The following is a 27363-nucleotide window of genomic DNA, read 5'->3' as shown; positions in this document are numbered from 1 at the left end:
ATCCATTATTTTCATGGAAAAGAAGAAGAAAACTAATAAGCAGTTCAGCTTGTATGTATGCATGAGGTGCAAAAAAAAAGAATTGTGCCAACATATAGCTGCTTCTTTTGTCTTCCTTTCATTGTTCCTTTCCAAGAGAATAATTATGCATGACTTCTATTCATCCACATGTCTTCTCTTACTGCCGCGCTCTCTCCTTGCCTGTGCCCTCATTTTCTTCAAATGTCTTGGTCCCCACAACCACCACCACGATCAAAACTCCCATTAACATTACGCGAGGCAATAATTTCATTGTAAGGTGTTGTTGCGGGGAATCCTTGCCACCACTTAAATTTAAGTGAGCTGGAAATAACGCCATAGATCAAGCTCTTCAATATAGTCCCCCTTTTGTTTGAAAGGGAGATAAGGAAACAGCTTTCTGCTCTGCAATATTTTCTGCTTCGCCATCTCTTTGTCTTTACCTACCAATTTAGATGGGCTCCTATTTTTTAAAGAAATAATGAAAAAGGTTCATATGAAAATTATATGATGTAACATTTTCTTGCATTTCTCCCTCCTCCCCGACCCCCTTGTCAGGTTGTCGTTAAAATACACCAACCCTGTGAAGGGCATTGAGAGTCTGGAAATCAGGTATGTTTATGAATTAATTTACTTACACAATTTTAAAAATGAATGTTGAGGTGCTTTCCACTTACAGAATGGGACATCCTCTTATCTCTCCACAAGTCTACAAAATCCCAGGCAAGCAGAAACTAATGGCGATAGTCTACCCACTATTGCTTGTATTCAAGTTTTATTCATGATTAAGACTTGTGATGATTAGTCCAAATATCATTGTACTGGTTGTGGAAACATGGAAGCAGGGCTGTGAGGAGGACCTGCTGGGTGATTATATCTGCAACGGAGCCAGGTGATGTAGCGTACAAACAAATGCCCTGTATACCTGGAGGAGCATCTCCACCCCCATCATTCAGCCAGGACACTGAGGTCCAGCACTGAGGGTCTTCTGGCAGTTCATTCACTGTGAGAAGTGAAGTTGCCGGGAACCAGGCAGAGGGCCTTCTTGTCAGTGGCGCCCTCCCACCGGATGTCAAGGACATAAATAACTGTATACAGTGGTACCTCAGGTTACAGACGCTTCAGGTTACAGACGCTTCAGGTTACAGACTTCGCTAACCCAGAAATAGTACCTCAGGTTAAGAACTTTACCTCAGGATGAGAAAAGAAATCGCGTGGTGGCGGTGCAGCAGCAGCCGGAGGCCCCATTAGCTAAAGTGGTACTTCAGGTTGAGAACAGTTTCAGGTTAAGAACGGACCTCCAGAATGAATTAAGTTCTTAACCTGAGGTACCACTGTACAACTTTTAGAAGACATCTGAAGGCAGCCCCATATTGGAAATTCTTTAATGTTTGATGTTTTCTTATGTTTTTATACGTGTTAGAAGCTGCCCAGAGTGGCTGGAGCAACCTAGCCAGATGGGTGGGGTATAAATAACAAAATTACTACTACTACTACTACTACTACTACTACCCAAAGCCAGCGTTTCTTCTTAAATCACTCTGAATAAGGATGTAGTTCACTTGACGCTAGTGCCGCTACGTGTCCTGGGTCTTCAACCCTGCCACAGAAGGTGCCTTAGCAAATGAATTATACGGTACTTCAGGGAAAAGACAGTTTGGGATTGAGGTCAAGCTAGAATGTCTGGCCGGAAATTTGTAACAAGTAATAAAGACCATCTCGGGTATGAGTAAATAGAATAAAACGGAGATGATTTCAAATTAAAAAGCTTAAATCTTTCCTCACTGCGGTTCAGAGTGCTATTAACCGGGCAGCGAATGGTTCACCAAAGTAAGCAATGCCGTATCACAGCCTCTTCCACTAGAATAGCCTCAGGCACCGGGCCAAATGAAAGACTTGTAATCAACACAATACGATCCTGGGAAAAATAAGTAAAAAAATAACCCTCTGCTGACAGACAGGAGAGCTTGTCCATTGCACAACTCACATTGCAAAAAGTATCATGAGCTGTAAACAGGCTCCTCTAAGCTGGAAAACATGATTATTGTGTTATTTATTACAAATCCGCTCTAGCTACCTAGGCTTCCAGTCTGCTAGCCAGGGTGGGGAAGCAATACCTGCCCCTACGTGCTCAATCAAGTTATTCCCTTCACATTTAACATACAGTATATGCTCCTTTGTTTTCTGTTAAGATAAACTTATCATCCCATTTCTTGATTTGGTATAGACCCTGATAATTTCAAAACAGTTGGTGGATTGTGCTTTATTGCATACAATCACATCAAGTCAGTTGAAAAATCCCCCCCAAAAAACAGAGAAGGGGAGAAATACAACAGCAGCTGAATCAGGCAACCAGTGCTGCATGTCTTAGGAACAAAAGAAGTTGCCTTATAGTAAATCAGACTATTTGTTCATTTATCCTACTATTGCCTGCTCTGACTGGCAGTGCCTATCCAGGATCTGAAGGCAGAGGGCTTTCCCAGCATCTCTTACCTGAACCTTTTACTAGAGGTGCCTGGAACTGAACCTGAGGCCTTTGCATCATCACCATTATTATTATTATTATTATTATTATTATTATTATTATTAGCACCATCCAGCCAGATGGGCAGGGTACAAATAATAAAGTTGTTGTTGTTGCGAAACTGCAGGATAGACGACAAGAAATGGGAATCACGTGGCAAGGCCAAAATTGTGCTACAGTTATTGCAGGCTTATAAAAGGAGTGCATAAGTGCCGTATTTTTCATTCTATAAGATGCAGACCATAAGACGCACCTAATTTTTGGAAGAGGAAAACAAGAAAAAGAATATTCTGAATCCCAGAAGCCAGGACAGCAAGTGGGACCGCCACGCAGCGATCCTGCTTGCTGCCCTGGCTTCTTGTTTGGCCGCACGCAGCCTCTCCTGGGCAAGGGGGGGCCTTCATTCCCTGCCCGGGAGAGGCTGCACCAAGAGCCGCGCTCCCCTTAAAGAGAACGGAGTGTGTGTGCGGCTCTTGGGGGCTTTTCCCCGAGGAGGGAGAAGGGCTGGTGTGAGCCAGTGTGGTGTAGTGGTTAAGAGCGGTAGTCTCGTAATCTGGGGAACCGGGTTCGCGTCTCCGCTCCTCCACATGCAGCTGCTGGGTGACCTTGGGCCAGTCACACTTCTTTGAAGTCTCTCAGCCCCACTCACCTCACAGAGTGTTTGTTGTGGGGGAGGAAGGGAAAGGAGAATGTTAGCCGCTTTGAGACTCCTTAAAGGGAGTGAAAGGCGGGATATCAAATCCAAACTCTTCTTCTTCTTCTTCTTCTTCTGCCCTTCTCCCTCCTTGGGGAAAAGCCCTCAAGAACCGGACACACGTTCCACACATCTCTTTAAAGGGAGCACTGAGCAGAGCCTCCCGCCTGTATTCGCTCCATAAGACACACACACATTTCCCCTTACTTTTTAGGAGGGGAAAAGTGCGTTTTATAGAGCGAAAAATGCGGTATTTTCCTCTTATGTTTGGTTCATTCCCACCTCATGCACATTCTTTTTTGTGCTCGCCTCATTGGCTTTTCAGTGAATTTATCCATATTTGTATCCGTATTCACACATGGCCCTTTCCATTAAGGAACAGAAGCCTCTTTTCTTCTTCCCAGGGAGAATCAGCTTGTTCCCTTCTCTCCATTGCCCATCAGCAGAAGGCTCAAACCCAGAAATTCTGTAGCCTCTCTGCGAGTATATCACAGTATGAACCACTGAACTCCACCTTTGTATCCTTCATTTGCTGCGGCACGCGAGACAACCTTGGGGGTCTCATTTTTGCTGCTAAGCCGAATGGCACGTTTGAAGAGACATCTCATAAACCCAAATGTGCCTGCTTAATCCTATCTCATGGCCACCCAGTAATTCCTAAAGGAAAAGATGCCACGGCAGAATGAATCGATGCATTCTATGTTTCTCCTTTCTCTAGATTTTTGATGACCAACAAGATGTACGTAGGCTCTGCTCGAGAGTGGTTCACTTTAGATTTTGTTCACATTCAACAAGACAACAAGGAAACGGCTATATTTACTGCCCCTTCCATCTCTGGTCCTGCGGAGTATTCATTCCATTGCCAGCTGGTGGGAACAAGCGACCATTATGGGGCAACATTGACTCCCAGCAATGCTGCAGCGAAAGAGTGGCAGGTTGTCATCTCTGAGTTCCAGGTGAGTACACAGTGCAGTTTCAGAGGCAATTCTAACAGCTATTAGTTTGCTGTCGGAGTTTCTGAAAGGTCTGCCTCACCACTTACTTTCCCCTTCAACCCTAAGAGAAAGTTTTAACCAACACCCTTTCTTGGATCCCCAGTGAGCTCTTCAGTAATGTGAAGGTGAAGGATTGACAGGGTTGGGGCAGCCTATAAATGGGGAGAACAAGGAAAAAAGAAGATTCTCCAGAAAGCTATCCATAGAAAGCAACAGACCAACACCAATCATTATCCATTTTTTATCCAGTCAAACAACTAAACAAATTATACTGTATTTTTTCATGTATAAGACGTCCCCATGTATAAGACAACCCCTATTTTTGAACCCTAAATTAAGAAATGAATATTTTAAACACCCAATATCACCCAACCTTGTTGAGTCCCCCCCCCCCCCAATTTGCAGAATGAGCAGCTGAAGCTCTGGACCGTATTTTTCCGTGTATAGGACTAAAAAAAAATAAGCAAAAAAGATTGTCTTATACATGGAAAAAGATGGTATTTTGCCACTTCAGTGAATGGGGTCATTTTTGCAAAGGAATGATGTGTGAATCATGGCTTAGTAATAGACTATATCCAATATACATGAAAAGCCATAATCTTTGTCAACTTAAAAGTACTTGGGGTGAGCTCTCCGCTTGAGATTCTGGAAAGGTGATGGCACAAGCCGGAATTCTTTTATAAAGACCTTGAAAAATCTTCAGTGAGTTACAGACAAAAAGAGAATATTGTTTTATAGGCTTTTCTTGCTTGTCAACAACAGGATGTGAGGTGGCACATCTTTATTTTATGAGTGGAAGACAACTGCTCCCTACCACTGCTGTGGCAAAATATAAGCAAGGATATTGCCAAGTGCAGAAATTACAATAGGTATTTTTAAAAACTAGAAAGGCACATTGATACAGTCAAACTTCCAGACTGAAACTTCAGAAGAGACATCTCAGACTGGCGTGTTGCGGGTTTATTTTATTCTTTAAAAAAGATCAATATTGCTGTACCCTGCAAACATTGTCTTCCCACCTTTAGCCTCCTCAGTCTGTTTCAGCTAAAGTGCTTTAGCAACATCAAAGCCTTGTTACATGCTTCAAGCACTTTGGCACCAAGAATGGTATTGAGTCTGTATTATTTCATAGCCACTCAGTGCTCTCTGGGAGCCATAACAACATTATGCAACCTCACCATTTTGTCAGCCATCCAGCCAGCCAGATAATGTGTGTCTTCCCTTTGCAACTTTTGCCTGAAGCCTGAAAAGAACAGACCCTCCATTTTCCATTTTCCTGGATTTACAGAAGCTGCACCAGATTTTTATTAGATCCCAAAATGTCCCACTTTTCCTTAAAGGTAAAGGGACCCCTGACCATTAGGTCCAGTCGTGGCCGACTCTGGGGTTGCGGCGCTCATCTCGCTTTATTGGCCGCTTCTGGCGAACCACAGCAGTGCACGGAAACGCCGTTTACCTTCCCACCAGAGCGGTACCTATTTATCTACTTGCAGTTTGACGTGCTTTCGAACTGCTAGGTTGGCAGCAGCTGGGACCGAGCAACGGGAGCTCACCCCATTGCGGGGATTCGAACCGCCAACCTTCTAATCGGCAAGTCCTAGGCTCTGTAGTTTAACCCACAGCACCACCCACGTCCCTCCACTTTTCCTTAGGACGTCCCTATTTTCATCTGAGAAATGTTGGATGGTATGGAGTTATGCGACTCCAGAGCCAAGGAGATACAAACTTTAGAAGACATCTGAAGGCAGCCCTGTATAGGGAAGCTTTTTAAAAATGTTTAATACTTTGTTATGTTTTTAGAATAAAGGGTGGGTGGTGCTGTGGTCTAAACCACTGAGCTGCTTGAGCTTGCCAATTGGAAGGTCAGCGGTTTGAATCCATATGACGGAGTGAGCTCACATTGCTCTTTCTCAGCTTCTGCCAACCTAGCAGTTCAAAAGCACACCAATGCGAGTAGAGAATAGGTACCCGCTGTGGCGGGAAGGTAAACGGCATTTCCATGCGCTCTGGTTTCCGTCACGGTGTCTCGTTGCTCCAGAAGCGGTTTAGTCATGCCGGCCACATGACCCGGAAAGCTGTCTGTGGACAAACAATGGCTCCCTCAGCCTGAAAGCCAGATGAGCGCCACAACCCCACAGTTGCCTTTGACTGAACTGTCCAGGGGTCCTTTACCTATTCCCTCTATCTATCTATCTATCATCTATCTATCTATCTATCTATCTATCTATCTATCTATCTATCTATCATCTATCTATCATCTACTTTTACTATTGAATAAGACATCCCTATTTTCACTGGAGAAATGTGGATGGTATGAGAGAAAGTAAGCAACGAAATGAAATGATGGTGTAAATGTAACCACGGCCTAAATATACAGGCTCCCCCCCCCCACACAAAATGGAAATAGAGTTGCCAAGCTGTGAGTAAACACTCAGCCTGCTTATTTCCTACCCCTGTTTGAGAGGTGCCTTAGCTCAGTGGGAGACCCCCAACTTTGTGTCAGATTCCAAGTTCAGCCTCAGGCATTGTCCTAAGGAGTCTTCCTCAGATAGATGAGAAAATCAACGGAGCTGGGTTCAAAGGGCAGCTTGAACTATCACTCTGTGGGGCTTGTTTTGTTTTGTTTTTGGTGGAAGAAAAGTTTTTTAGCTACGTGAAGGTGGCCTAGCAATGTCTATGTGCTGAAGTTAATGGATTCTCCCCAGGGCTGTATCCTTAGAATACCCCTTGATTTTCCATCGTTTTAACTTACATCTTTCCTATGGTTCAACAAACAAGATGGGTGTGTGGTTAATGAACACATTGCGAGCGGACATGGGACATAAAGTACAGATTCCTGGCAGCTCAATCCTCTCCCCCCTCCTTCTCTTTTGCAGATTCAAGCGTTTAGCGTTGAAGGCCAAAAATTTTCCTATGCCAGTGACTGCACAACCTTCTTCACCCCTGGAATTTGGATGGGTTTGGTGTCCTCATTAGTCTTATTACTGATCCTGACCTTTGGGATCCACATGATTGTGAACCTCACAACCAACAATAGGTTTGATGACCCCAAAGATCAACCTCTGTCAGTCCCGCAAGGAGAATAGCAGATGTGACATTTGTGACATGGTTGGGCCCTGCTGCGCAAGCCATCTTCATCACCACCACCATCATCATCATAGCCAGCTGCAGGGCATCCAAACTGGATCCGGTCCATGGTATGATGGGGGTGCTACTCTAATCCTTCTCTCCATTGTATTGATGGACATCCTTTCCGTCTCCTTCCCATGGGAGAAAATTTCCAGTAGCATCAAACTGGAGATTTTCTCCCATTGTGAATAGCAGGTGAGAGCCCCCAAATCTGATCAGACCACAGCATGGGGCAGGGGGAAAGGATTAAAGGCCCACCCTTTATCAAATCATAGAACTGTAGAGTTGGAAGGGACCCACAGGGTCATCTAGTCCAACCCCCTGCGATGCAGGAATCCTGCTCACACCCATTCCTGGGTGGGCTCAAACCACCAAACGTCTTGTTAACAGATGCACTGACCCTCTGCGCCTCAGGAGAGCTCTGTCATGGCTGCAACCCAGCTAAGCCCTCCTACACCAGCTAATTGCACACGGGGGCTAACATGTGCAACATCTCAGTATCATACCACACTAAACAGTCATGGCTTCCGCTAAATAATACTGAGAGGTGTACAGTCATACCTTGCTTCTTGAACAGAATCCGTTTCAGAAGTTTGTTCGACTTCCGAAAACATTCAAAAACCAAGGCGCGGCTTCCGATTTGCTGCAGGAGCTTCCTGCACTCAGTCAGAAGCCGTGTCGGACGTTTGGCTTCCGAAAAACGTTCACAAACCGGAACACATCCGGGTTTGTGGCGTTCGGGGGCCAAAACTATTGAGTACCAAGGCGTTTGAGAACCAAGGTACGGCTGTAGTTTGTAAAGGGTGCTGAGAGTTGTTAAAGGTAAAGGGTAAAGGGACCCCTGACCATTAGGTCCAGTCATGACCGACTCTGGGGTTGCGGCGCTCATCTCGCTTTATTGGCCGAGGGAGCCGGCGTTTGTCCACAGACAGCTTCCGGATCATGTGGCCAGCATGACTAAGCTACTTCTGGCGAACCAGAGCAGCTCACGGAAACACTGTTTACCTTCCCGCTGGAGCAGTACCTGTTTATCTACTTGCACTATGATGTGCTTTTGAACTGCTAGGTTGGCAGGAGTGAGAGTTGTTAGGAGACCCCTATTTGCCTCAGAGAGCTACAATTCTCAGAGTGGTTTAACAGTCAATCCCTCTTCCCAGGGCATTCTGGGAATTGTATCCCAGAATCAATTCTCAGCACCCATAACAATTCCTAGGACTCTGTGGGGTAGGCCATGGCTGTTTAATGTGGTCTAATCTGTTTAATAGAGACACAGGTGGTGCTGTGGTTTAAACCACTGAGCCTCTTGGGCTTGCCAATCAGAAGGTTGGCAGTTTGAATCTGCATGACGGGGTGAGCTCCCATTGCTTTGTCCCAGCTCCTGCCAACCTAGCAGTTGGAAGCATGCCAGTGCAAGTAGATAAATATGTACCGCTGCAGCTGGAAGGTAAACAGCATTTCCATGCGCTCTGGCTTCCCTCACGTTGTCCCGTTGCACCAGAAGCAGTTTAGTCATGCTGGCCACATGACGCGGAAAAGCTGTTGGCAGACAAACGCCGGCTCCCTCGGCCTGAAAGCGAGATGAGCGCCACAACCTCATAGTTGCCTTTGACTGGACTTAACCGTCCAGGGTGCCTTTACCTTAATGTGATATGAGACTGCTTTAAATGCATAGTGCATGTATTTAGGAGAACTGTGAACTTCAGCTGTATTAATGCAGCAGGAAGCATTGACAAAATCAATAAAAGGTGTAAGCTTTTGTGGCAATGAAATCTTTTCCTGAAAACAGGAGGCTGCTGGCAGCAGTGTTTATTCTGTCAGCTGTTCATTCCTTTTTTTTTAATCACTGCCTAAATGAAAGCCCTCAGGTAAAGCAGAAACCAGTCGCAGATGTTGCCAGCCTTTAAGAAGACTGGTAGGTGGTGCCAGGAGCTTCACAAATGATTAAAAAACAAAATACTATTTTGGATACAGTTTGTTAAATAAAGCTTCATTAAGAAATTCCATATCCTTGAGACATTTTTAAAGGTGGGATAAAAAAGTTTCGATAAATAGGAAAGACTTTTTTTAATAAAAAAAAATCAAGCGTTTCCTCCATCAGATAAAGTACAGGGAAATGATCCTCAGATTAAACAAACAAAGGAACGGAAAAAATTGCCTAGTTTGGCTCTAAGAGAATATAATTAGTGCATGCTATGCATCTACTGGGACACGGGTGGCGCTGTGGGTTAAACCACAGAGCCAAGGATTTGCCGATCAGAAGGTCAGCTGTTCGAATCCCCGTGATGGGGTGAGCTCCCATTGCTCGGTCCCAGCTCCTGCCAACCTAGCAGTTCGAAAGCACGTCAAAGTACAAGTAGATAAATAGGTACCGCTCCGGCGGGAAGGTAGATGGTGTTTCCGTGCGCTGCTCTGGTTTGCCAGAAGCAGCTTAGTCATGCTGGCCACATGACCCGGAAGCTGTACGCTGGCTCCCTTGGCCAATAAAGCGAGATGAGCGCCGCAACCCCAGAGTCGGCCACGACTGGACCTAATTGTCAGGGGCCCCTTTACCTTTACCTTTATGCATCTACTAAATGGCTTGTGCATGAGAAAGTTGGTCATACATTACACCCACCCACTTGATTATTATAAAGAATAAACTACACATTGCACTAAATACGTCACATGCGACTGTGTTTTTTATTTTATTTTATTTATTTAATTACAGATGTGGTTTTCAGAGGGAGCAATATGTGGGGAGGGGAGTTTAAAACCTCTATCTAGTTGTGATCCTGTCAAAAATTGGTTCCCTTCTGTGATGATGAGGCTTAGAAAAGAAGTTCCCATTGGCCTGCAGGGGGAGGTTTTATTGCTGGGGAGGAAACGATTGAAACTGTTCTTCTTGCATACTGTGGGTCTGAGAAAAGTCCCCCTGCGCCTGTAATTAAACAAAGCAAATCCTAGTTGCTCGCTGCATAATAAAAGTAACTTTTGAATGGAGATTCCCACGACTGGGCTTTGTCCTTAACGATTTTCCTTAGCATATTTGGTCTATACTGAACCTGTGCTTAATGTATATTGAAAATTCTGGTGTAAAAATAAAGTCATAAGCATCATAGTTGATTGTGTTTCCATGGCTTTGAACACCTTATTGTGAGTTGCTGCGAACGCTGTCAGTAGAAAGAGAGGATAGAAGAGTTTCAAATGAATGAATCGTGCAGGTGGAAAAACCACATCTCGCTAGTTACACGGAGAACCAGGGTTTCTTAAGTGAATGTAGAAACAAGCCCTGTTCGGTTGTTCAGATTTTTGTTAAATAAATGTGAATGGGGCTGAGGAACATTGTAATGGAAGATAATGTCCCAGCTTTGCACAGTCATTCCATCCCCATGCATACATTTGGCTAAGCAAGACCCTTAAGAAAAAAAAAAGAAATTCGTCATCATCATCTCTGTTCAGTAATTCAGTAGCTATTTGGCCTTTTGCTATACATATCTATAGCACACCACTCTCCTATGTGCATTCTCTCAATGTGCTTCTGAATGACTGAACAGAGATGATGATGATGAATTTCTTTTCTTTTTTAATTTTTATTTATACTTTTCAGGTTTATACATTTCATTAATTTTACAATCATTTTAACATTTCAAGACTTGACTCCCTTCCCTTTCTTTCTGCAGTTCCTTAAACTTATTTTTTAAATATCTTCTGCATATCCAAATCTATTTAATTTGCTCATTTATTCATCAACTTTAAATATATACTCTCGTGAAACTGCAGGTTATTACAATAATCCTGCCCATGTTTTTATCTGTTTGCAATTTATCTGTAAATATTCAATAAACCATTTCCTATTATTATTATTATTATTATTATTATTATTATTTATTGTTAAAATAATTCAGTGTTAATACACACATATTGCGAATATACAAGCATACAAACATACATTTCATACAATCCTTAAAAGTATTCAAACATACTTACACTCAGTCACACATATAATTCCTTTTCCCATCACCATCCACCACCCCTCACCCCACCTTTGTGTTAGACTTCCAATCTACTCAGTTGCAATTTCTTTCCACTTCTATTACTTTCTTTCACACACTTTTAACCTAATTTCATGCTTCTTTTTCTATTACACATTGTTATCCATCTTATTTAGTATTTCAGTATTTAAAACGGAACTTGTTTATTCACTAAACCATTTCCATTCTTTTATTAAAAAAAGTTTTTTATCTTGATTTCTTATTCTTCTGGAGAGTTTCACCATTTCTGCATATTCCGTAAGTTTTTGTATCCATTGTTCCTTTGCTGGGACTTCTGCTTCTTTCCATTTTGTGATGATGAATTTCAGCAGCCTAAACAAGTTCTCTGACCAGTTTACATCAATGATAGAAATATAAAGGGTTGAATCTAGTGAAATTGCCCTGTTTGCACGACATAACTTTCCCTCCCTCTCCTCCCCATGTGCGTACAATTCCCACTAAGAGTTAATCTATGTCACAGTTGTAAATCTCTTTAATGGTTGCTCCCTCTTCCCAGGTGATCCTGAGAATTGTAGTTCTGAGAGAGAGGTGTGTGAATGATCTGGAACCAGAGAAGCCCAGCTGACCAAAATACAACTGCCAGGATTCTTTTGGGGGAAGCATTAATGGCAAGTTGAATGGAATTAAACCAATTTATGTTTCGAAGCTCCCCAGGCTAGGTAAAATCAGTTGGAGTGAGAAAAAACTACAACTAATATCAGCATAGAACAATTAAAGGTAGCAAAAAACCCAAAGGGAACTCTACTGTATATACTCAAAATACTATACGCAAATAAGCAGGGTCAGCTTAAAGGAAAGGAGTAGTGATTTCTGGCTGAAGTGCAAAGTATTATTATTATTATTAATAATAATAATACAGTCGTACCTTGGAAGTCAAACGGAATCCATTCGACTCCTACAACATTTAGAAACCAAAGTGCGGCTTCTGATTGGCCGCAGGAAGCTCCTGCAGCCAATCGGAAGCTGCGGAAACCACGCTGGATGTCCGGCTTCTGAAAATTGTTCAAAAACCGAAACACTCACTTCCAGTTTATGATCGTTTGGGAACCAAAACATACAAGTTCCAAGACGTTTGCCAACGAAGGTACAACTGTAATAATAATAATAATAATAATAATAATAATAATAATAATAATAATAATACAGTGGTACCTCGGGTTACAGACACTTCAGGTTACAGACGCTTCAGGTTACAGACTCCGCTATGCCAGAAATAGTACCTTGGGTTAAGAACTTTCCTACTTTCCTTCAGGATGAGAACAGAAATCGTGCGGCGGCAGCAGGAGGCCCCATTAGCTAAAGTGGTACCTGAGATTAAGAACAGTTTGAGGTTAAGAACGGACCTCCAGAACGAATTAAGTTCTTAACCCGAGGTACCACTGTAACAATAATAATAATATGGCATTTCTTATACCTCACCCATCTGACTGGGTTGCCCCAGCCACTCTGGGCAGCTTCCCTCAAACATATAGAGGGGAAGAAGAAGAAGAAGATGATGAAGAAGACAGAGAGCATTGAATGGTGCCCAAATCAGGCCTGCCTTCAGATGTCTACGAAAATGAAAGACAGCTCTCCCCTTCAGGTTTCTCTTTCATCTGACCTGACAGGGAGAGAAAGAGGCAGGCGACATGTCTGAGTGGCTTGAGTGGGTTGTGTGCTCTTTAACCTGACCATTAAAATTCCACATCCCACACAACCTGTCATTAAAGCTTCAGTGGAAACTCGCCAGCCCATGCTTGTATTTATTATGCATCAGCAGAGCTGTGTTTGTGAGAAGCCTGCAGAGTTTAGGCTCGGTGGAAGTGGCTGCAAATTATATCGTGTCGTGTAATGGGATCTCCTAAGAGTGTGTCTTAACCACTGCAGATTTGGAAGAGCCTGGTTGGACACTTCCACTTGTTCCGTGTCTAGAAAGTGTAGGTCCAAGCAATTTTCTGCTTGCCCTGCTCCTTTGCCAGGGAAAACCCACTCTTTGGTGCTAAATCGGGGCAAATGTCAATCTGGAGAAAACCCATGTTGCTGTTTGTTCCGACTGAATGCCGAAGAGCAGATTTCCCTGGGGTAAAGCAGCGGGAGAAGTAGAATAATAATAATAATAATAATAATAATAATAATAATAATAATATATTTATACCCTGCCCATCTGGCTGGGTTTCCCCAGGCACTCTGGGCAGGTGCCAACAGAATATTAAAAACACGATCAAACATTAAAAACTTCCCGAAGCAGGGCTGCCTTCAGATGTCTTCTAAAAGTCAGATAGTTGTTTGTTTCCTTGATATCTGATGGGAGGGCGTTCCACAGGGTGGGCACCACTACCAAGAAGGCCCTCTGCCTGGTTCCCTGTGACCTCACTTTTCGCAGGGAGGGAACTGCCAGAAGGCCCTCAGAGCTGGACCTCAGTGTCCAGACAGAACGATGGGGGTGGAGAAGCTCCTTCAGGCAACATCAAACCATCTAGACTTTGGTTATCCACATCCCCACCAGTAGGTGGCAGACAAATAACACCTGTTATGGATACCTAGTTTATTATGCAAAGTCTCCTGCCAACTTTTGTCTCATGAGCTCAGGTTTGACAGAAGAAGAAATCCTGAAGATAACCAGCTCATTCTGATGTGGAAACCTCTGCTGAGGAAGAAGAGGCAGATCTTGTGCAAAGCATTTCCTGAGATGTATCTCAAAATCAAAGATGGCAAGAAAATGGGGAAAATGTAGCAGCTGGGACTCAGTGGTGACTGGAGCCTGCTGGGTCTTGGTAGGATGAAAGGCATGGAGCCCAACTGCAGGTGGTGCCAGAACCAATGACAGCAGACACCAACAAATTCTCATCTTGTCGCCTTCCTTCTCCCTGCTGAGTTCTAGAAGGGCAACACTGAGACTGAGAAGAAGGAAGCTGGCAGGTGGTGCCACCTACATGACTGTCTGTAAGTAAGGAGGCACGCAAGTTGACGCCGGCTTAAAGCAGATTGTTCTTGGTGGGGCAGCACCCCACTCATCCTGCTTGGCTAACCTTCAGTGCTGGTATGGTGAATAAGGATGCATTTTTATTTTGTTTTTGTTTTTTAAAAAATGTCTGCTTCAGAAGATAGCCTATTCTCTCCAGCAATGTTGTCTACGAATAGTGGAACGCTTGTAGAAGCTGAAGACCAAAACAACCAAGGAGTAATCACTCTCAACCCTTCTGCATGATGTACAGCAGGAGGAGTCTGTGCATCTATTTAGTGGCCGAAATTAAGAGCCTTTCCCATCTCTAGTTGGCCCTAGGATGGGGGAGCACAAAATGAGAAGCAAAACGTATCGGACTCCATCCATTTACAGAAAACCACAAGCTCAGGGTAACATTTAAACCATACCCTCCAACGTTTCTCCAATGAAAATAGGGATGTGTTGTTGTTGTTGTTGTTGTTGTTGTTGTTGTTGTTGCTGTTGTTGCATTTATACACTGCCCATCTGACTGGGTTGGTCCAGCCACTCTGGGCTGCTTCCAGAACATATAAAAACATAATAAAACATTTAAAAAAAACTTTCCTATACAGGGCCACCTTCAGATGTCTTCTAAAGGTTGTATAGTTACTTATTTCCTTGGCTCAAGGGTCACATAACTCCATACCCTCCAACATTTCTCCAATGAATCTAGGCATGTCCTAAGGAAAAGCAGGGCATTCAAGACTCAAACCAGAAACTGGGACAGCTTCTGTAAATCAGGTCCTGTCCCCGGAAAATAGGGGCACTTGGAAGGTCTGTTAAACTAAGGGCCCCTTTAATTACAGTGGGTCTAAATAATCTTTAAAATCCAAGTAATCAACATGAATTGCTATGTGGATCACGGCCAAAACAAAAGGAAAAAAACACCCTGATCCCTTTTGCCTCATTGTCCAGAGCACTTGCGTTCTACAGTGATCAGAGTAAATTGGGCACAACAAGCCATTGCCTGTTATGAAGTCAGAAGCTGAAACAAAAGACGTGCTTGTTCAGAGAAGTTGACTTTTGGAGGAAGAGAAAGAAAATGGAGCAACAACTTACCAAGAGCTGGTTCCCTCTTGTTCTAGTTTGCCTCTACCACGCCTCTCCCTTGACACATAAACCAACCTCCTATTTAATCTCTCTTCCTACGTGGTGGAGACTTCCCTCAAAGACAGCCAAGGCAGAAGCACCTGCTCTGGTTTACTACTCGGCGAAGCTCTTTTCATCACAGAACAAGCTTCCGTGGACATTTCATAAACCTTCCTCTTGGATCTAGCTCCTGATTGGGTTGACTCCTTTGCGGGTAAGTTTCTAAACTCTCTCCCCTGCCCTGTGTGGCTTCAGTAATCTGAATCCCAATGGTTTTCCTATCTACAGTCTTTTATGAGCTAGGAAAGGTAGTTTGCTTTGCATTTTATAGTCTCTTTATCTAAAATATCAATTTTCTGCAAAATAGTTATAAGCGGTTGAGTAAGAGCCAAGAAAGTTGTTGCAACTTCGAAGTGTTTCTGTTCAACAGTGCAATCTGAACCCTGCTTACACAGAAGCTATGGGGCTTACTCCCAGGTAAGGGGAATTAGGATTGCAACTAAAACTCAAGATCTCTAAGGGAAGCATCTTTTAAGATAATGGTCTTTCAGCTTGAGGGCAAAGAGGATGCATGCGCTTGGAAAAGAACAAAAGAACCCTGTTTTCCTTAATGAATGGTGCTTGACCCTACAGAGTTGCTTCTGAAACAGGCTGAAGGATTCATAAAGATTTGTTGTGAGCAGGGTGTAGGCAAAGCACTGCCTCATATATTAAAAGCTTCTCCAAACTGGAAATGGCTGCATTCCAGAATGCATACCCTGCAAGAGTCCCGGAAAAAGCGGGACATCCCGTTTCCCCCTGCAAGAGCATGGCAGCCATTTTGCGCTGAGAACTTGCCCCAGAAAAAGCACTATTTGGGGGTCCGCGAACTTGTGTGGCACCCCAAAACAGGCATTTCAGGGGCCCTGAAGAAAGTGCATCTTTGGGGCTCCATCATTTTGTGTGTGTCATGTGACTTCTGCAGACAGGAAGATGCATGCCCCAGTTTTGGAACTCAACATGTTGGAGGGTATGAGATTGTCCATTTATAATTGAGAAAGAGTGAGCAGAAACTGTCGACAGAGGTTATAAATCTTTGTCCACTACCTCTAAAACAGGGGTAGAGCCCTTTTCAAACTCATAGATCAGAGTGGTGAGCATTTTCTGTGAGAGTTCCTTTCCTGACCCCACCTTGTTCCTCCCCACACTGCCATTTTTGTGATGCATTTAGTGACATTTTCAGGTTACCTCAGGGTTGGAGCCGTGTGCGATTGCAGGTCATTCAGACACACATTAACCGGTCATTGTCTATATTGCAATGGAGGAAGCCACACAGCAGCGGTGGTGAACCAAAGGCCTGGACCCTCAGGCCATGCCCTCACCAGGCCATACTCCTTCCCTCAGGTCACAACATTCCTCACCCCTGATCTGTACCTTCCTTTAATGCTTTCTTCCTTGAATGTTAAAATGTGTCCATGAAATATTGTAATGCCTATTTCTTTCCTGGATGAAAGTGGAGGGGTGTTTGTAGCTGTAGAAATCTCCGGCATGCAGCTTGCCATACAAAAGTAAGAGCCATATCCATTGCTACACCCACTTTTGTCTGTGGTCAAACCCCTCCCTCCATACACAATTGCCTCAGGCCCCGGCTACAATGGGCCTGCAATCCCCTGAGAGTTCAGTTTTGTCTGTGGCTGAAAAAAGACTCCCACCCAGAGCAATCTAAGGATAATTCCAAAGATGTATGTCTTTTTATGCACATAGATCCATAATTGAACTAAGGGATAAAGGAGAACATGATAATTTATATCCAATGTTAGGTAAAGGTAAAAGGTAAAGGACCCCTGGATGGTTAAGTTCAATCAAAGGCGACTATGGGGGTTGCGGTGCTCATCTGGCTTTCAGGCCGAGAGAGCCGGCGTTTGTCCACAGACAGCTTTCTGGGTCATGTGGCCAGCATGACTAAACTGCTTCTGGAGCAACAGAACAGAAACCAGAGCGCATGAAAATGCTGTTTACCTTCCCGCCGCAGTGGCACCTATTTATCTACTTGCACTGATGTGCTTTCGAACTGCTAGGTTGGCAGGTGCTGGGACACAGCAATGGGAGTTCACCCCATCATGCAGATTCGAATCACCAACCTTCCAATCCACAAGCCCAAGAGGCTCAGTGGTTTAGACCACAGTGCCACCCACGTGCCTATGTTAACCCTACTCAGAATAGATAGATGGATGGATGGATGGATAGAAACTTTATTTGCAGTAGCCAATTGCCATAGCACAAAGATAAAATATAGTGAGGATAGAGCTAAATAGTTAGCTACTCAGAGTAGACCCAATGACATTAATTGGCAGGATTAACTTAGGCCCATGAATTTCAATGAACCTACTCTGATTAATGAAGAAGTTCTCTCTGCCACCTTTGGGAAATGTCCACATAAATATTACTCTGGAATTAGCTTCTGTGGAACGACTGGGCTGGCAAGCTGCAGGGTGGATTACATTTTCAAGTACCACATCAGTGTAATCATTATGAGGCACACACACTTACATGGCAATTTCACTGCAGTCTGCCAGAAACCCTCCAGCTCAAGGCAAGAACAACCTTTCCTTATCACCCATATTCCTTAACAACATGTTTGCTAAAAAAAACAAACCAGGAAACGGATGCTGAAAGGCAATTAAAATTTGGCTGAGCATATGCCTACATTGGATCTGACAGTTCAAAGCTGAGGATTCAGGAAGAAGTTCTGAAAGAGAAAACCACAAGGCCTGAAATCATTTTGATATAGATGTGTCTTTGGCAAACCCAGTGCTGTTTTTCTAGAAAAAGAGGTGCTGGAATTTGCCATGAACGCCTCCCTTGTTCTCTTATAATGGCAAAGGAGCCCACCTGAGAGGCGCCGGAACTAAATTCTGGTGAGTTCCATCGGAAAAAAATACCTGGGGAAGCCCATGACTAAGATGAAGGGGAGATGGGACTAAGCAAGCCTTAAGTCAGAGATTACTGTGAGAATGGTGAACGGTGGCTGTTCAGGAACAAATGCACCTGATAAATAACAGCTCTCTTTTTTTTGGTAGAATTAGTGGTTAGGTTAGGGAACTTGTGGCCTTCCAGGTATGTCGGGTTCCTGTTCCTATCATTTCATTTTAAAAAATAATAGATACATTTCTATACTGTTCCTTTTTATTTTAAGAAAAAAATTCCAAAGAGGTTTACAGCCTACATCAAAACATCAAATCAAACAATCTGAAACTTTAAAAAATACAGAAGAAAATCAGATACAGAGCATAAATTCAAAGCCACATAATCAATAGGAAACTAAAATGTTATCTTAAAGATTTCAAAATAAGACGTAACAAAGGAGGTCCAGCATAGAATACACATTTAACACAGCAAAGTTAACACAACTAACTTTTTAAATGTTTGATGTTTTACTATGTTTTTTAAATGCTGTAGGCTGCCCAGAATGGATGGGGAAACCCAGCCAGATGGGCAGAGTATTATTATTATTATTATTATTAATCATCATCATCATCATCTTACATTTGTTGTTTGTTGGCATCCATCTGTCCTGGGACACAATGGGAGAGTGCACATTTTGGGGTGAAGAAAAATTGTTGAAAAGTTGCAGCGCCATTTGTGGCTGTAGAGACCGTGGTCGAGTACAGAATACACATTAAATGCAACATAGTTCACCCAAAAAACTTATCAAATATTTCAAAATGAAACATTACTAAAGGAAGTCAGCTATAAAACACACATTTAAAACAGCATAGTTAACAGGAGAATAACATATTATCTTAAACACAGAACATATCTGCTGCTGTTGCTGCTGCTGCTGTCAGTGGTGGTTTGTGGTGGGCAGTGGCTGTGGAAGTTCAGGCTCAAGGACCTGGGTTTACACTAAGAGACCTGGTACCTGGCAGAGTAGTATCAGGGTGATGCTAAGAGTTGCATGTGGCATGTCACTATTTGCTTGCTTGCTTGCTTGCTCTTCTGACTAGGTTGCCCCAGCCACCCTGGGCGGTTTTCAACAAATCAAAACAGCCAACACAGTAAAACATCAACTATTAAAGGCTTCCTTATACAGAGCTGCCTTCATATGTCTTCTAAAAGTTGTATGGTTCTTTGACATCTGATGGGAGGGCGTTCCACAGGGCAGGCACTACTACCAAGAAGTCTCTCTGTCTGGTTACCCATAACTTCACTTCTCGCAGTGAGGGAACTGCCAGAAGGCCCTTGGAGGAGGACCTCAGTGTCTGGGCTGAGTGATGGAGGTGGAGATGCTCCTTTGGGCATACAGGGATACCTTTCACAGATACATCTCCTATTTCAACAACTCTGTACATTTCCCCTCCCTTCGCAACCATAGGACATACCACTAGCATGTCTACTGCTCCACTCACTTGTTCCCCTGGCCCCCCGCCCATCCCTGCCACGCAGCCCCCAAACGGTTACACAGAAGGGCTGAAAAAGGTTCTGCAGCTCTGATACGACTATAACCACACAGCGTATCCAAAAGACAGGAGCAAAATAATTCAACGGGGAAAAGCCAGCAGTCAGCTCAATAAAAGATGAAAGGGTGGCTTTAGCAGCAATACTCATGTAACCCTCCGAGCTAAATAATAAGCAAGGCTGCCAGTTTCCGACATCAATGACCCATCATGTCACAAACCCTTCCTTTCTTTTAAATCTATTTTTCATTGAGGAGTAAGCGCTCTCTTCTCCAGCATTAGAGGTTTAGAGTGAACAGCTCCTAGTTCCCCTTTTACTGTAGTTACACAGTTAATAAGTTGGAGGGCAGCTTTAAAGCTTAGCATGCCTTGGCAGTTAAATGGTTTGGCCATGAAAGTGATATTGAATTTGTACGATTCTAGTAGGACTGAGACTTCTGAGTTCTTCAGTACAGAAGCTTACAAAGGGAAGGGGTAGAAACCAACTGGGGAGAGGGTCGAAGTAGTGTCCCTTTTTTTGGAAATGCATCCTTTTCAAATAACTCATAGGAAAAGCTTTGAGTTGAAGTACAGCAGAGTTTCCCAAACTTGGGTCTCCAGCTGTTTTGGGACTACAATTCCCATCATCGCTGACCACTGGTTCTACTAGCTAGGGATGATGGGAGTTGTAGTCCAACAACAGCTGGAGACCCAAGTTCGGGAAACCCTGAAATACAATGTTAGTTAAAATACAATGGACTGGATTTAATAGTGTCGATAATGTAATGAATGGCTCTTTAGTTATACATGAAATCCTTTAGTGGAAAACCCTCTTCGGGTTATGAAATACAGTAATCCCTCCTCTTACTGTGATGGCCTGGGATTCGGATTTGGAGGCTGAACCTGAGGAATCCCAGCCTACACAGGATTCCCTGCCTCCAGAACCAGCTGAGCTGGGGCTGGGGCATGAGACTGAAGGGTCCTCACCTGTGCTGGGTCCTCAGGTGCAGGCACCAGCTGAGTCTGGCACCTGAGATGATGGAGGACCCATTGCCTGCAGGTGCTCCACTCTCAGCCCCATCAGAGGAGGCTGAGGATGCCTCTGGGTCTGGTAACCCTCCAGCCTCTCCAGAGCTGCAGAGGCTCAGGGCAGAGAGGCGGAGGGAACTAAGTTCTCACAGGAGGAGTGCTCACCTCCAGGCCAGGAGAGGCGAGTCACCTGAGGCTCGGGGCCGCCCTATGCCTTGGGGCAGATAAAAGCCAGCCAGCCCCAGTCCCAAATTGTGGGAGCAACATTGCTGGTTGCCAGATCCTGCCTGAAACCTGCCCTGCACCCAGCTTCAGCTTTTACGGACTGCCTCTATATTGCACCTTCAGCCACAGACTGGACTTGGACCTCACCTCTCGGTTAACCCACGGACCAGCACACTTACACACATTTGACTTGCAGGATTTCAACCATACGTGGTTGAAGGTGGGCTCACTGGCAGAGGGGGAGCACACTGCCCCCAGCAGCGCAATCCTGGTGGGGTTCCATCACAGCTGTTCCCCCATCCCTGGGACTTGCGCCAGCCCTGCCCCCGCCTGCTTTCCACCCCGGTTCTGGAGCATGAATCTCCACCACTGGGTGGGCTGGTCAAAATTGTACAAGTCAAGTCACAAGTGAGTTTGGGAGCTTGAAAGCTCTTTGCACTGGGCCCACCTGAGGTTACCTGCTACAAACGGAGTTTTTAAGTCCTCTGCCTTGCTTGCCGGCTCCGGAAGGCAGATCTCACGGGACAATTTGACTTCATCAGAGATCTCACACCTTCTAGAGCCTGTGCATCAAGCAGATCTAGCCCCACCAAAGCAAGGCTTTTTGTGCCAGGTCACCCAAGCAGCCCCAGCATCAAAAAGCTTTTTCAAGCTCCTGGCCTTGCTTGCTGGACCAGGAGCTGGTTAGATGCAGATGATTGCTGGGAGGAACCAGCTGGTGAACCACCAAAGGAAGAAGGGATTGGTGGTGGGAGAATGGTAAGTGGTCAGAGGGAGAAGGATGGGACGAGGAAGTGCCAGAAGCTGAAGAGGTAACATGGTTTAGTTAGCTGGGAGAGTTTGTGGCAGAGAGAAGTCCAGAATCCAGAGACAGAAACTGAAGCTGAAGCAGGAGGTAGGTTGGAGGGAAGTAAAGAGGCAGAGTTGAGAAGAGTCACGGGTGTTGCCCCATCCTGCTTCAGCAAGCTCCCCTCCCTCCTGACTCCCAGAATCAGGAGAGGCATGAAATGGGAGGCACAAAGACAGGCACATGGGTGGGTGGGTGGGTGTACATGTTGAAAATATTATTTAAATTAAAGCAAATATTTAAAATGGCATTTCGGAAAATCACTATTTACTGGGAGGAAGACAACAAAGAGACAGGACGACAAAGATGCTTCTTGCCTAACTTGGGGTACCATTTGGTCTGGGGATGGTGCTGATTATTGAGCTACAGTTGCACATCTGTGCTAGTGATCTTGCTTATATCCCTGTTAGACCTTTGGTTCCAATAGCTCAGGAGCGTCCAAGCTGGTGCATTCCAGATAGTTCGGACTACAGGCCCTATCAGCCCTGCTTGGCAAAACCTGCAATAGCTGGTGTAAATAAATAAGGAGTTTTGATAACCCTCCACAGCAACAGAATAAATTGGGGTCAAATACAATGCCACCTTTTGTATACCCACATTCTTGTGGCTACCTCCAACTCTTGGAATGAAAGCTGAGGTAATTCGAACCTTGTTGATGGAAGTGAGAGTGCTGCCCAGATACACATCCAATCTTCTATGCTTCCTTATTAGATTACGGAAAGAAGTTGCAAATAATTATTATGCTTCCTGGAAGGGAAGAAAGGGAAGAAAGAGGAGAGAAATGATGGCGATACCGTGGTATCTCTGGTTAATAACTTAATTCATCCTGGAGGTCCATTTTTAACCTGAAACTGTTCTTAACCTGAGGTAGCACTTTAGCTAATGGGGCCCCCTGCTGCCGCCATGCCACCACCGCATGATTTCTGTTCTCATCCTGAGGTAAAGTTCTTAACCTGAGGTACTACTTCCGAATTAGCTGAGTCTATAACCTGAAGCGTTTGTAACCCAAAGCGTTTGTAACCCGAAGTACCACTGAACTTGAAATATCAAGAGGTTGCAAAAGCTCTTGCTTCTCTTTTCATGAAGTTCAGGCCATCTGTCAGTGTCCAAGTAAGCTATAAATGTGGTTTGATGAGATGTCTGGTGCAGTCCACAGATGATTCAGACAGATGAACCAGAAAGCAATTTGGTTCTTAGCGATGTGAAGCTGAGGCTGCGTATAGACAGAAGAATTGGAAGATAACATTGAACTGGCATCGCGAGCAGCCAGAATCAGAAAGCAGGGAAGGAAATCACCCACCAGTGTAAATCTGTGATGGGAGAAATTGCACCAGTCAAAGTGACACCACCATTAAAGGTGAAGGTGCCTTGCTTTGAATTCAACAAATCTATTTAAAGAATGTGCCAGAAAATCCAATGTATTAAAGGAAGCATGAAAAGAGTCAAAGGAGTTTTTGAACAGTGTACCGACATCTGGGAAAATGCAAAGTCATCTGAATACTGCACAGGGAAAGTCCCATTACCTTACCATATACTGGTTTGCCATTCTGGTGCGATCAAATGTACCAATGCGGCTCCATGGTAGAGCATATTCCTTGCACACAAAGATTCCTCAGTTTGACTCCTGGCATATCCAGGTATGGCTGAGGTAGACCCCCCATTGAAACCCTGGAGAACTGTTGCCAGTCTGGATGTAAATAATACTGAACCAACAGTTTGACTCCATGTTTCCAGGTCATGAGTTCAAGCCCGATGTTGGGCAAAAAAATTCCTGCACTGCAGGGGGTTGGACTAAATGACCCTCACGATCCATTCCAACTCTACAATTCTAGAATTCTAGGATTCTAAGGCTGCGTCCTACGTTTCACAATTCAAGAAGACAGGAAATATTTTCACGTATGTGACAACAGCAGCATGGATGCTATTAGCCCAGAGATGGGCAGAAGACAAATCTCTACCAGAGAGATATGGCAAATTAAGCTGTTAGACTACACCGAAATGGCAAAACTTACTGGAAAGCTCAGGGACCAAGAATACAAAAATTTCAAGAAAGAATGAGGAAAATTAGATTATTACTGTAAGCAGATGAAAACATTAGCAGGATTTTAATCTCACTTGTAATGTTACAAATACTATGGACAATATGGATAGATACAAAATATAGGCTATGACATAATATGCAGTTGAAAATGTTGACATTAGAACCTATGAAGGGGATGGGGGAAGTCTTGAGAAATATATTTATATGGATATGTATTTGGTTTTGTTATAAATTTATTTTTGTAAAATCAAATAAAAATGATTTTTAAAAAAGAAGACAGGAAATAGACAGTGCAGGCTACACAGGCCGTTGGAGAGATTGGGTGCCAAAGACAGCCTTGTTTCTTTTCCCTGTTGTGGAAAAGATGCCTTCTTCTGAAGATTGTTGTTGTTGTTTAGTTGTGTCCAACTCTTCGTGACCCCATGAAGGTTAGCTCAACCATAGATACATTCCTGAAGAGGTAGCACCATGTACTTCTAGATGGCTTAGAAACTTTTGGTCTGAAATCAAAGCATCGGGAACAGTATGGGAACATAATGAGACATAGTTACAATAATGGGTAGAAATAGCTTATTCACTGAGCTTTGTAGTACAAATTAATCCATCTAAGATAAGGTGGGAATGCACAAGAATTCAGATGCTTGCTCAAAGTGAAGGAGCCTTTGAGTGCTTTCCAGGTGAAAAGTAGTGAAGGCTTCAAAGGCATTACAAAGGTGGGGACTTTGACCACAATCTGAGTTGCCTACCTCTGCCACCGCCTTCCGCTTTCAGTACCCAAACTTATCCTGAGGGATTGGGAGGAAGCACGAGAAGTAGCAGAAGAGGAGGCCAATCCGTGAATCTGGGATCATCTAAGGAAGCTGAAGGGTGGGAGACTCAAGACAGATTCAAAGGAAGAGCTTCTTCATAAAACACATAATTAAACTATAACATTTGTTACCTCAAGATGTAGCGATGGCCACCATCTTGGACAACTTTAAATGATTAGTCAAATTCATGGAGGATAAAGCTTTCAATGGCGGCATATTACCTCCAGCGTGTCTCTGAATATAACTTGCTTGGGTACATGATCGGGAGAATGCTGTCAAGCTCCTGTCTTGCTTGTGGGTTTCGGATAGGCCTCCATTTGGCCACTGGGGGAACAGAACACTTTCCTAGATGGACTTTAGGTCTGATCTAGCAGGTTTCCTCTTATGAAATCACTTTCAGATGTTTTATAGGAAGCAATTCAAAAATGGAGTCTAAATCATCATCATCATCATCATCATCATCATCTCTTATCTTTTTCTCACTGGGCCTTTTTTTGCCTGGAAGAAGAGGTAAGGCCTCAATGGAGCACCTTTGTCTACCAGAGATTGAGATTAGGACTACTGCTTGCTCCATCCATCATTTATGCCAGGAAGAAAGCCCTGGAGGAAAGGATGCACATAAATTTTCTATCAGGAATTTTATAACTGGTTGTCCTAGTCCAAGTCTCTGGTTGAGCCCTGAGACTGTACACTACCTCATCTTCCCCTCTGTGCTCCTAAGTAAGGTTCTGTCAAGGACTGGTTGAATGACGAAGAGCGGTGGGAGACGCCAGCCCAAGAACCGCCCCCCCCCCGCTAGGGATGACACAGAGGAAGAAGACTTAGACCCAGGACAGTGGTGGTGGGACACTGAGGACCGGTCTGCGGAAGGGACAAGCTGGGAGGTGATAGAAGCAGGAAGTTTCAGAAGAAGAAAGCCATTCCAGGAGAGGGCTGGGTGCTGAGGGTCACAGTATGAGCACAGACTCTGACAAGGAAGAGTCAAATGCTGCTTCAGTTGCTCAGCAGCTGCACAGCTTCTCTTCAGCTAACTCTCCTCCTTCACTGACACCCAGATCATAAAGAACCTTGCACATTGCTGAGCCAGACAGGCCCTCAGTGGGATCCCTTCCCCTCACCAGAGTTTTTGACTGCTTGTGAGGAGTCCCGAGGGAGAGGGCTAGAGAGGGAAGGAAGGAAGGAAGGAAGGAAGGAAGGAAGGAAGGAAGGAAGGAAGGAAGGACCAGATGCCAGTCCCAGCAACATCTTCAACTAGGGCAGATTTTGTGACTAAAAGCTGATTGCACTTCACGTCTTGAGTCCTCTTCCTGACCTGTGGATGAACCTTCATTCCTGACAGCCCCTTGATAGGATGCAACAGCAGTTTGTGAGCAGGACGGCATTGTGCTTGCTCTTGCCCACAAGTATTTGAGCAGGGGCGACCAACATATGTGAGGATGCTCCCGCCTGAATATTCACAACCCCCGTAAGATAAGTATGCCTGTTCCCACACCACTGTAATGGTCCCTACAGTACCACAACAATGTTTTGGGGCACCCCTGCCCCACTGCCCTCCATGATCCTTACTTCTAAGTAATGCATTTAGAATCAAACATGTTTCCTATATCCTTTGGCTATGAGGCCGCTGGTTCTTTGCCACACATGGCAAAACACTTGCTGTTGACTTTAGCAAACACCTGCTCCTCTCCCTTATGCAAGATCAGGTGGCAGAACAGCAGTCCACTGGAAGCTGAAGCATAAACAGTTATGTTAATATTTCTGGCTCCTTCACCCTCGCTTTCCTCTTTTTGATGATCTAAGAGCTTAGAGTGGCCTAAGAGCTTAAGAGTCTGTCGCTGCAAAGTCACCAGGGGACACAGAGCAGGCGGGAGAGCTGCCTAAGTACCCTTTATACTCCCTTCACACAGGGATAAAGCTGCTTGGTTGCTTGGGAAATAAAGGTCAAAAGGTTTAAGTTGTGTTATTTCAGACATTTCCATGGCAACAGGCTCGAACAAACGGGGCCTGAATGCAAAACTGAGGCATTATTTTAAACACAATATTAATGGTCCATCCCCCCATTTGCAGTGTAATGACGTCCTTCTTTCAAGAATGTGCTCATTGTTGCAGCATTGGGGTTCCAGATCTGGGCTTCAGTCTTAAATCCTGCAGCCCATGGGTCCAGCGACAGTCCCAGATTTACAGAAGCCATCCCAGTTTCTGATTTGATCCCGGAATGTCCCACTTTTCCTTAGGACACCCCTATTTTCATTGAAGAAATGGTGGAGGGTATGGAATAGAACATCCTCATGGCTTTTTTCCAGCCAGAACTCACTGGAACTCAGTTCCGGCACCTCTCAGGTGGGCACCATTGCCATTATAAGAGAACAAGGGACGCTTTCATGGTGAGTTCCAGCACCTCTTTTTCTAGAAAAATTGCACTGAACATCCCTATTTTCATCCGAGAATTGTTGGAGGGTTTGGCCAAAACCAATTTTCTTCCTGTAAGATAGCTTTCCCCAATCTGGGGTCCTCCAGACTACAAAACTCCTATCGTCTTTCGCCAATGGCCATGC

The 27363-nt window shown here is 44.3% G+C and overlaps 2 protein-coding genes and 1 long non-coding RNA gene across 3 annotated transcripts in view; 2 read left to right on the top strand and 1 right to left on the bottom strand.

Annotated features, from left to right (window-relative positions):
* Positions 1-8317, top strand: part of LOC308486722 (V-type proton ATPase subunit S1-like) — a 49277-nt gene extending 40960 nt beyond the window's left edge. Inside the window, exons 8-10 of the mRNA XM_081023912.1 lie at positions 577-630; positions 3955-4192; positions 7108-8317. Coding sequence (XP_080880038.1) covers positions 577-630; positions 3955-4192; positions 7108-7317 — 502 coding nt within the window. The 3' untranslated portion in view covers positions 7318-8317. The remainder of the gene's footprint in view (positions 1-576; positions 631-3954; positions 4193-7107) is intronic.
* Positions 1-27363, bottom strand: part of LOC308486741 — a 433510-nt gene that overhangs the window by 364365 nt on the left and 41782 nt on the right. The window lies entirely within an intron of this gene.
* SLC13A1 (solute carrier family 13 member 1) overlaps positions 15492-27363 on the top strand; it is a 92564-nt gene continuing 80692 nt past the window's right edge. The window contains exon 1 of the mRNA XM_081023674.1: positions 15492-15656. The gene's annotated coding sequence lies outside the window, so the exon portion shown is untranslated. The remainder of the gene's footprint in view (positions 15657-27363) is intronic.

This window comes from Podarcis pityusensis, assembly GCF_964106645.2.
Source record: "Podarcis pityusensis genome assembly, chromosome: 10".
Lineage (NCBI taxonomy): Eukaryota > Metazoa > Chordata > Lepidosauria > Squamata > Lacertidae > Podarcis > Podarcis pityusensis.
This window is presented reverse-complemented; position numbering and strand designations above follow the sequence as displayed.